The sequence below is a fragment of the Synchiropus splendidus genome, chromosome 9 (genome assembly GCF_027744825.2).
Source record: "Synchiropus splendidus isolate RoL2022-P1 chromosome 9, RoL_Sspl_1.0, whole genome shotgun sequence".
Taxonomy (NCBI): domain Eukaryota; kingdom Metazoa; phylum Chordata; class Actinopteri; order Syngnathiformes; family Callionymidae; genus Synchiropus; species Synchiropus splendidus.
The window spans coordinates 9,052,191-9,062,892 of NC_071342.1; the positions used below are offsets into that span (position 1 = coordinate 9,052,191).

General features: G+C 43.5%; 1 protein-coding gene across 3 annotated transcripts in view; it reads right to left on the reverse strand.

Moving 5' to 3' along the window:
* grid1a (glutamate receptor, ionotropic, delta 1a) overlaps window positions 1-6,674 on the reverse strand; it is a 273,218-nt gene extending 266,544 nt beyond the window's left edge. For 2 of the 3 annotated variants that reach the window (XM_053876097.1, XM_053876099.1), the window contains exons 1-3: window positions 6,526-6,674; window positions 5,948-6,079; window positions 4,782-4,937 (exon numbers count right to left, since the gene is read on the reverse strand). In XM_053876097.1, coding sequence (XP_053732072.1) covers window positions 4,782-4,937; window positions 5,948-6,079; window positions 6,526-6,532 — 295 coding nt within the window. In that variant the 5' untranslated portion in view covers window positions 6,533-6,674. Of the gene's footprint in view, window positions 1-4,781; window positions 4,938-5,947; window positions 6,080-6,163; window positions 6,304-6,525 lie in introns of those variants that run through there. The other variant, XM_053876098.1, reaches the window with a different exon arrangement.
* Between the last annotated feature and the right edge of the window lie 4,028 nt (window positions 6,675-10,702).

Genomic DNA, 10,702 nt, shown 5'->3' on the forward strand with positions numbered 1-10,702 from the left:
TCGTAGCAGGGCTTTCTCCAGCCCATTGAGAAGCTTACGAGGGATTAAAATAACTATTGAATAATTAACAGAGCCAGCTGAGATGACCACATCGCCCCCCTCCCCCTACCTTTTGTGTCGGGCTGGTAAAAAGTCATAAAAAGACAAACAAATCCATTAGCAAGATTTATGCGGCATTATTAAATTCACAGGGACAATAATAGAGAAAGGGCAGCATTCCATCACGTTTAGAGCGGCGAGAATAATGAGTTGTCACGGGCAAAGAATCACGTGCGGAATATTACATTACCCATGCAGACACTTTCTAATGAACCATTTTCTCAACTTTTATTCCCTCGCAGATTGGACCAACAAAAATTGGGAGGGAAAACTTGAGGTCTGTGAGCAGAGCGAGGCAGTCAGCCGGGATTTATCGTCGCAGAAACGTCGCAGAAATAGAGTATTGTATTGAAACGGGACGCGGGACAAACTTTTTTAACACTTATTTACTTCACTGTGTGTCTGAGCAGATGGCTTGACTTTTGTGCATTACAATGAATACCAGTTCATAGTTGGAGATGCACATTCATCGAACTCCAAACTGGTCTGAGAGCAGCATTCGCTAACTGGCGACCGACGGGAGAATGAAGATGAAATCACAACTGAATTAATGCCATAAGGAAGGAATTATTCTTCACAAAGAAACTAAAGCCCCACCCTGGTCCTTTCTTATGCTCTCTTTCGAAATCACAGTCTAAAGAAATAAAGCATGACTGTCTACCTGTCTGACGGCGTCTCTTTGTGGATGTGAGCACACCAACGCCCCCCCTGTGAGATTCAGAGGTCACGAACACGAGAGCCCACAGTCGGCGTCGGCCTGTGGCCCGCAGATCCCAGCAGACCAAGACAAAAAATTCAAAGCTTCACTCCTCTTTGCCCCTCAGTATTACTGCAACAGCTGATATTCAGTTTCATATCCATGAAGACGACATCTTAAGAGGTCTCTCTTCAAATATCCCCGAGGTCTATCAATCTATCTAGATCATGATGACGGAGCACTACAATGTTGAAATCAATTTCTGGCAGCTTATGGCATTTACAAGAATCTAGAAGATCCATCATAAAACCTGTATATTTATTAGTAATAAGGTCTCTTACACTATCTTAAAAATCTTACTAGTCAGGTCCCGTTCCATCACAATAATTAGACTAAAAATGCCCTGAAATACAATTTTTGCTTTTTGCTACTTGTACTGCAATGAGGTTGTAGAGAAGAAATATGTTTCTCAGAATTTCTGCGAAGACTAGACAAGGAAAGAAAATGTGCTTGGACACAATTCTCAGTTAATAGGTCAAGTAAATTGGTGCAGAAAACTGTACTTAATGCTTGTCCAGAAAGGTTATACACTTGTGCAAACTTTAATTCACGTTCACTAAACATGCTTTCCTGTGTGATGATGGCTGTCTGGAGAATTCGGAGGACAACAGCATTAACATTGAGAAATGCTGACTAAGCAGTTAAATTGTGCAAAGCCACTTAATATGAGTCACCTCAGCCAAAGCCATTAAAACCTGCGTGTGAGAAATTCCTTGAAATTTGAAGGAGATTCAGACTTTTTTTTTTTTTTTTTGATAGTGATGCTATCTGATGACTTATAGTTTTTATATCCTTCAGGGAAAGCCCACTGCACTCCAGACCAAGCTACATATGTGTTGGTGCCTTCGAGCAGTCACCCTGAGCACTCCTGACGGTGAGTGCATCACAGCCTCCTGCCATCGCTGTGTTTTATGAGTGGTAAATACTGTATATATATATATATATATATATATATATATATATATATATATATATAGAGAGAGAGAGAGAGAGAGAGAGAGAGAGAGTGGTACCTCGGTTCTCGACCACAATCCATTCCACAAGACCGTTTGAGAAGCGATTTGTTCGAAATCTGAATCGATTTTTCCCATTACAATGAATGGAAAAAGAAGCCTTAAAAGAGGCTTTTGTAGGAGTGAATGTAGAGTGTCTGCTGCAGGTGCGCTGTTCCTCTATGTGTGTGGCCGCTGCATGTGGGAGGGGTTGCTGAGTGAGTGACGTCTCTCCAGAAGTGAAGAGGTGCCCGGTGCGTGTCCAGCTCTGAATGTGCGCTTCTGTGCAGTTTGGCTGTGACAAAGTCATAAACCAAGTCACGCTCTGTCCCAGACTCGAGTCATCCCTGTCCCAGCTCCACAGGACATCAAACCCTGGAGTGAGCGCTCCAGCCTCGGAGGTGTGGAGAGCGAGCACCTCCCCTGTGACACTCTACCACGGTCCAGTGCGGAGACAGGAAAGGTTTTACACCTCAATATGAAGAAAAAACAGTCAGTAAATGTAGCTAACGGGACACGTCTGCATACAGAGGGTGCGTTATACACAATAAGAAAGCATGTCGTGGGTCAGCTGATCGATCCGTGCAGGTTATGTTTTACCGGAGAGAACCACTTTTCTTCAGACATTATTGTACATTCTTCTCCATTATCCGACCTGACTGCCACTCACAGAGGGGTGGCGGGAAACAAAAGAGCAAAGCAAAAGGTCAACTTTTCCTCCATGTCACTCAACAGTTGCCACCCTGCCTGTGTCTTGAGCGAGAGTCGAAGGCGACCGCTGACTCGCAGTACCAACTGCTGTGTGTTTCTCTCCCAAGCGCCACCCGCCGTTTTTAATTGTGGCCCTTGAGTAAACTGTAATTAAGCATCTTGAACATTGCATCGCCAACATGGATGACTCAAGAAGAAAAGTCTTGCTCTCTATGTCTGAGTTTTCTGTAGCTACTGTACGTGGCCTGAAGCAATTGTTCAGACACAGAAGTCTTGGGTTGTGAATCTCAGGAGGACAATACACACGATAACATATTAGCACAAGTTTTGATATGAATGAACCACATATGCATCAACGCTTTGGAAACAGGAACTTTTCATGAACAGTGGTAACAATCAGTAGATGAGCGTTTTAAAAACCAAGAAGAGAAGCCAAGAAGGGAAGAAATATTTGTGATAAATAAACAACCATCTGAAACAGTGGCATGGAAACCTGAAATTGAAAATGACTGAAAGTGATGACGAAATGAAAGAGTGCGGCTCACATCTGTTCCTCATCTCTAATGGAGATAGAGAGATGACACAAATGTTGGTGAGAAAGTCAGACAAATCTCCTGCAGGACAAAGATGGTTGGATCTCGTGTCAGAGGTGGAAGATCAAAGAAGGAGAAGGGACCACCCACAGTAGGCTCGGAGCTTCTTCAGACAAACCAGTGTCCCACGAACAGGAGAAAAGATGTGCGCGTCACAAACAAGCCAGAGGAAAACATTCACTTTTCTTATGAACTACAAGCCAGCTCTGGATCAATGATGACTGGATGGGTAGTGGTAGATGGGGACTATCACATCGACTTGTTCATGACTGTTTAGCTATGTAGCTCATATGAGAACAAATTATAACTTGGACAACTGGAATTACTGTTTTTTGTTTTTTTTTTTAACTCATTTTCAGCTCCTTCTCAAGCAGATCTTGACTGACTGATGTGTTGCTGTTTTAAGAATTACACTGGTAGAAGAATTGAATTAAACAAACAAAGCAAAAAAAAAAAATCTAGAAAATATACTGGTAAATACACTTTTGGAGTACAGTAATTTGAATCCTCATGACAATTATTATTTAACAATATACTGGTAATGAAACAAGGTTAAGACTCAAACTACATGATGAGAATTTGTCGCCATATACGCTCCAGGTGGCAACAGAGTTCAACATCATTTGGTTTTTGTCCTAACTGACATTAACATTATGATGATCAGTTGCAGGGATTGATTCAGTTGGGCATCTCACAGTGAAAACTCTGACTTCACAGATGGTCAGAGACAGAAGATTGCCACAGTGTTTCGACATGGATCATTTTTGAGTTGTTTATAGCACAAATTGTTGTTACAATCCATTGGGGCACTTTCATCTTCATGGCTGTCTTCCAATAAAGCTTTTTGTTATTGTCCTTTTCTCGATTTATCTTCTGAACCAACAAGCAGATCCTCATCTTGTGCCACTGACAAATGACAACTCCACAAAAAATACACGCCGTATTTGAACAGCTTCTCTGTTTGTCTCTTTATGACTTCAGGATGACGGGGGACCAGAGCCTTGTTGGGTTAGCAGAAGGAAACCATTTCGGTATAACCAGAAAGCTGTATCATGTCGTTTGCCATCACAAATTCATGGATTATTAGAGCAAAATATATCTGTCGTTTTCATCCATCCAAAGCTTTCAACAGGGCTATGAATGGCAATGAGGCCTTTTATGTTCGAGGGACTAAAGTACAAGCTGCTAAGTGCACAGGACACAAGCTGCCTTCAGAAGGTCTCTGGGCACCTATTACACTCTTAATGACTCATTTCCAGAGAGGAAATTTAATTATGATATGGACGTAGTGTTAAAGCACCTCTAAGAGAAATAACCTTCAGTGTAAAAGTTTCACAGCTAGATCAGTTTGTTTTGTGAAAGCGTGGCCGATCGGAGGAAACCCAAACAAGCCGCAGTTGTGATCCAACTCAATACTTCCACCTAGCTTTTCAACCACAGAAGACACCTCTGCTTGGAACAGTAGCTCCACATACAAACACAGAGACATGCACTGTCATCAGCTCCTGCAGCATCACTCTGACAGATGAGAACAGCGAGCGCGACCCCCGGCCACGGCCGCCTCTGATCAAATAAATGTGTGTTGATAGCAAAAGAGGGGTGAACGTTGGTGGAGGGGGGGGTACGTACCTTCCTGCACAGCCTGGAAGGGGTTGTTAGGCTCAATAAGTTTCACAGAGTGGGTGATTTTCTCGCTTTGTAGGATGTCATCATTGAGACTCAAGTCTGAGATGGCGAGTTGGAAAATCTCATCATCTCTCACAGCGTTTTCCTCGAATATAGCACCTGTGGATTTCAGAGGAAAATCATATGTCGGATCAAGAGACGCATCAACATGCTCAGAGCTGTCCATTCAGCACCATGGAGAGCGACGCAGCTGCGTTCAGCACCAAAAGTTCCCTGACTCAACAGAAGAAAAGTAAAGACTTAAATTTGGGGGGGGTTGGTGGGAGGAGGAGGGTTACCTCTTTTCCATCCATCCTCCCATCTTCCGTCTCCGTTTATCAAAATGAACCGCTAGAGACGTCATAAATCTTGGTTTTAAACAACAACAAAAAAGGTTTCGGGAAATGAGAGGAAGAATGAAAGGGGGGAGGGGGCGCACTCTTATGTCAGGCATCAGCCAGCATTATTTTGGATGGCGTCCCATCGCTGTATTAAGCCAGTGACTGAGCACCTGCTGCTTGCCAGACTGTTGCAGTAAAGCAGCAGCAGCAGCAGCAGTAGCAGAGGAAGCACCCCCGATCAAACCTGCTCGCTGTGACATTGACATTTTTATCTGAGATTGCCACGCCGCTCATCGAGAGTGGCGACGTGACTGTGCACTAAATGCGTCTAAATGGATTTTTTTTTTTTTTGGAAGCTACGGACCCCTTGAAAGGACCGTAAGAAACGACCAGCTCTGGTTTGAAGTTTGAGTACAAAGAGGCTGTAGATCTCTATGCCTTCTTATTCTCATTGCGGTCACGTCAGGGGGAAAGTTGAGAAGACAAGCGGTGCCTTGGTAAAAAAAAAAAAAAAAAAAAAAACAGGCCTGAATTCACTTGTCCTTTTGAATCAGAGAGGAATGCGGCCAGCTCGCCGCGTCCTTCTCATATCGATGAATAATAATTGGATGTGCGTTAACTTTTACAACTAGCGCTTCAAAGTGATCCAATGCAGCATGTTACACGGAGTGAAACGACTATTTATCCCGCCCTCTCCACTAAAAAGCCTGTGATCAACGCAGTACGGCGCCGGAGCTTCATCCCCAGCAGCTGGTTATAGACCGGACTGTCGCCTCGTCAGACGCTTACCGATGTGTATGATGGAGTCCGCGCTCGCCGTATTGCTTTGAAATATCCACAGGGAAAGACAGATCAGCAACAACTCCATCTCGGGATTCCAGTGAGGCGGCTCATCCAAGCTCTGGTCGACGCGTCCTGAAGCTACAGTCCAAATGGAGCAGAAAGGGAGACGAGAAGATGAGAGAGGAAGGAGGGAAAATAGACCTCCTCTATGAAACACCCCACGTCTTTTTTGGATGAACACGACCACGGGACTGCAGGTGGACCGGTGAGAGAGACTGGTGTTACCTCTCTCCCTGCGCTCCGGCGTCTAAAAGCATGGCAAAGCAGCGCAAAGATGCGGAGGAGGGACACCCCTCGAACTAACGCACGGATAGAGACTCTCACGCACACATACACACACTCTCACTCGAGTCCTGATTCGATCACGTGACTGCAGACACTTCACGACTCGGCTGCTGTCCCGACAAACCGGGTAGAAGTGATTTGGACGAGCCGGAGAAAGACGCACGGAGAGCGCTTGCACCAATGCGCACGCATGAGGAGACCGCGTCCGGAAAAAAAGAAAAACAGGCTCGGAAGCCAACCTCGCATGTGAAGAGGACAAGACGAGTCAAAGTCAACGGTCGCGATGACTTTGTTTTACGGCGAGTTTCCACCCACGGAAGACTGCCGGATTTCAACGCGCTTGTGCCGCGGAGGAGCGCAGCTGACGTGGCGGGGGGAAGAGGACTTACGCACCGGGATCCACGATGATCCGCAATCCTCGACGATCCGCGGATCAGATGAAGGGACTAACAAACCACAGCGACGCTTTTTGTGGAATCTGCATGCGCCTTTCAATACCTTCTACCAGTGTAATTCTTAAAACAGCGATTTCACTCCGCGTGTTTTGTCTTTTCGGTTTGTAACATGGAAGAGCTGCGGCGCTCGGTCCAGACTGACGGGTATCCAGTTTCTAGACTCTCATAATCTTACAATTAAAGGATATTTCTGGTGCCTGTGATGGAAAACGGAAATATCCCTTAATTGTTTGGTTAAGTTTGTCACAAAGGAGAAACTTTCAGCACCACGGGCGGAGATCCGCGTCTTCATGCAGCGGACAGGGCAACAAAAACAACCTGTAGATTCACTTGGCGACTGGCGCTTGCCTTCACCCCGCAGGGCGAGAATCTTGTGTCAGCAGTGAAATGTGTTGTGTCTGATTCACTTTTTAAATCCCCATATTAAATGCTTTGGATTGTGGTCTGTATCTTGAAGAGGTTGTCCACACCTCCTAAGTTGTTGAATCAAGTTCAGCCCATACTGGTCATCCGTGGTTACTGCAGCTGTGGTTGTGTAATTCAACCTTTAAATAATAAATATCCATGAACTCTTTTTCTTTGTACATCGCCTTTTGCTTTGATACAGTCAACTACAAAATCCAGCTTTTCGTCAGCGTGAGAAGTATAATTGGGACAACAAAAAAAGAACAAGTGATGGATGTGGGCTTTTTTTTTTACCTGACGAACAGCTAAAATATCGGAATAAGACATCCATGCTGTACCGAAGTGTGTAAAGGCAGTTTCTGCAAAGCAGTTTAAAGCGTGTTAATGGCTACAGACTAGAATTCATGGACAGACCATTAAATCTTCATCAGAGCGAATTGTTTCTTCACTGCGTTGTTGCTATTGATGGTGATGTGTGTTCTATTGTTGGTGCTTCTGACAGTACTCTAAGTAACAAGCGCTTTCCATCAAATGAAATATCTGCCATAAGCGGCCCCTTTTTGACGTATACGCCACTTTTGCCACTTTCCTTCTCAATGGACAATATAGTGCAGAGATAAATTCACTATAAAAGTCAGAAATGTCCTAAATGCATGATGCAAAAATGTATCAATATAATAGTAGTTAAAAAAGGAAGTGGATTCTTCTCCATCCAACTAGTTTGATTTAATAACAATGAATAAATAAAAGAATGAATAATAACTATACAGGCTATTTTATATTCAGTTGAGGAACTTAAAAAAACACATTTTTAACAACATTCAGCACAGTTCCTAAGATGAGATAAACTAAAGTCAATATATTAATAATCAGAATAGAGGTGACTCAGACACCATCTTCAATGGAAGCATAAAATACAAATTTTTAGTTCCACTCTCAGTCTCTGAGTCCTCCATTATACCTCCTGGTGATCACTAGGAATTGTTCCAACACAAAAGCTCCCAAACACAGCAGCTGTGCCGTGTGAATCATTTCACTTTTTCATACACATTTGTATTATGCTCCACAAGCAAACTCATTATTTTGGGCGTAATTTGCATACAAATGAGGGTAAATGAGAATGCAGGGTGATCGGCAACTCCTAGCATTTCCTGAAACTCACTTAAAAAAATGTTAAAACAATTGAGGTTTTTCACAAACATTGCTGATCTAAGCGTGGAATGATGTCTCAGGCTGCTCTGTAAGAAGAAGTCTGTTCTTTGTGATCGCGGTTGCAGCTTCCACACTCATACAGCAGAGACAAAAGCAGAAAGATTCACCTTGAGATTGGAGTTCACGAATCAAAAAATGCCTTATGTTCAGCAGCAGAGCAATACATGTCGGGACCATTGATCCAAGGCACTAACCTTCCTGATATTCTATAAAATCTATCTTTAAAATCATCTGCAAGCTCAATGCTATCTGAAATCAACAGTATTCGTAATGAAAAAAGAACACAAATAATGATGTTACAAAGTGCAGTCTAGCAACAGTGGAGGTAGAAAAAGCTTTGAATTCTTTGAGAATTATCTCGATATCAGGCGATGTCGACAACTGCCAGTAGCGACGTGTTTTGAAGGGACACAAGTCTGGATACTACTGGATCTAACAGGTGTGAAGTCAGAGCCTCACTCTGCTACAATAACTTAGCAATCTCTGGTTGGGCAACACCACGTTTTCTCCGCCTTTCTGTCAAGATTAAAGCACAAAGAGTGTCAAGCAAAGATAGCGAGCAAGCATATGCTTCCTCAAGAGACTTATTCAGGTCGCAGGGGCACTCTTGAGGACTTTCTAACTGGAGTCAAAGACGGAAGAGAATAAACAAGCTGATCTGAACAGCTGGTTCTGTCCTGGGGTGGCTGCATGTGGGGGAGTGAAGCTCCCATCCCATCCCTTCATGAGCAGCTCCTTCAGGGATAGACTGGTTCATGCCCATTGTTTGAAGGAGAGACACCACAGGTCTTTCCTGACTGGGACCACGTTCTCACTCTTGAGTGACTCAGAAGTCAGCGGCCTGCGTTACATGTTGTCACATAGGCTTCCACTGCATTTCCTGACGACCTCGGGCAGAATGTAAACAGTGTTTGGGATTGGAGTTTAACTGCAGGCTGGCGCTCATGAAGTTAACCTTCATTGTATGTCAAGAAATTCCCCCTACGAAAAACCAATATTTTCATGAGGACTTTTTGCGTCACGGACGTATGCAAGTCACCTTTACACATAGGTGTTATAATAGCGAACAGTCTTTCTTTTATGCAACGTGCTGCCCATGACGTCAGGAAATGCCATAGAATGCGCTCCAATTGGACGCCTGATGTGTCACAAAAGGGCACTCGAATGTAGTCACTATTTGATGCATTAGGAGTGAGAATATGTTGATCAGTAGCTCAACCAATCCTCACTCCCTTGGAGTAACATACTGAGGTTGGGAAAGTGTATTTTTACATCCTATTCGGACGCCAACGGCAGCCTTCAGCGTTGCATGGCGTTCAATTGATGCACAATGTCAGGTAAAAAAATTTAGAAATTGTGGTGTGGTAACCAATGGTGTAGCACCTGTCCTCTTCCTCCTTTCATTCTCGATGAAATGAGGCAATTGCAATTTAAAGCACATTAAATGCCTTTCTTAAAGGGGTTTTAAATAGCAACTGACAATGTAAGTCAATAAAAAGAGCTTCCAAACATCTCCCTGTGACCCCCCCGGTTTTTACTCCATTGAAACGCCAATGTGTCAACATGCGACGCTAAAGGCTGCCTTTGTCGTCCGTATGGGACACAATAGTCCACTTTCCTAATGTCAGTATAGTACGCCATCGGAGGATGGGTTGATGAATTATACACAGCACCTCATGTAAACATGAGTGAAATGCATCACCATGTGAGGGGTCGTATACACGGAGCAGCATGTGAAGTCAACTAGCAATGAGAGCTCTCGATTGGCACACCATGTGTCTCCATTGAATCGTGTCAACATGCAGCATGGAAGGCGGACTCCAGCATCAACATCAACAAACGTAAACGTCCATATGTGACGACCACGACCAGGTCTGGTCTCAGACGCAAACCCACTGGTCTGAATGGAAATGTACATGGTGTCATTGCTGTTGCAGACAAAACTTTCTTGGTCAACCGAAAAGTTAAAATCGTGGAAAATATGAAATACCCTGCATTTAAGTATGCATTTAACAAAGACTTGGAAAATGGAATTGGAAAAGTCATTTATCAGTACTTCCTTTTTTCAAAGCAAAAAAAACAACATATTTTTAAAGGTCATAAATGTGAATACAGCAGAAAGTATGATGGTTTTATAAACAAATCCTTCCAACATCAGTCATTCCTGCTGACAGTATGCCTTGAATTATATTTATTCTTTGCATATAGAGAGGTATTTATGTGAGTCTGAGGAATGTAAAGAGAGAAGATTTTAAAGATGCACGCACCACCTCCGTGTTCTCGCAACCAGGCAGCCACTTTGATGTGTGAGTTCAGAATGTGACATGATAATTGGCTAAATATT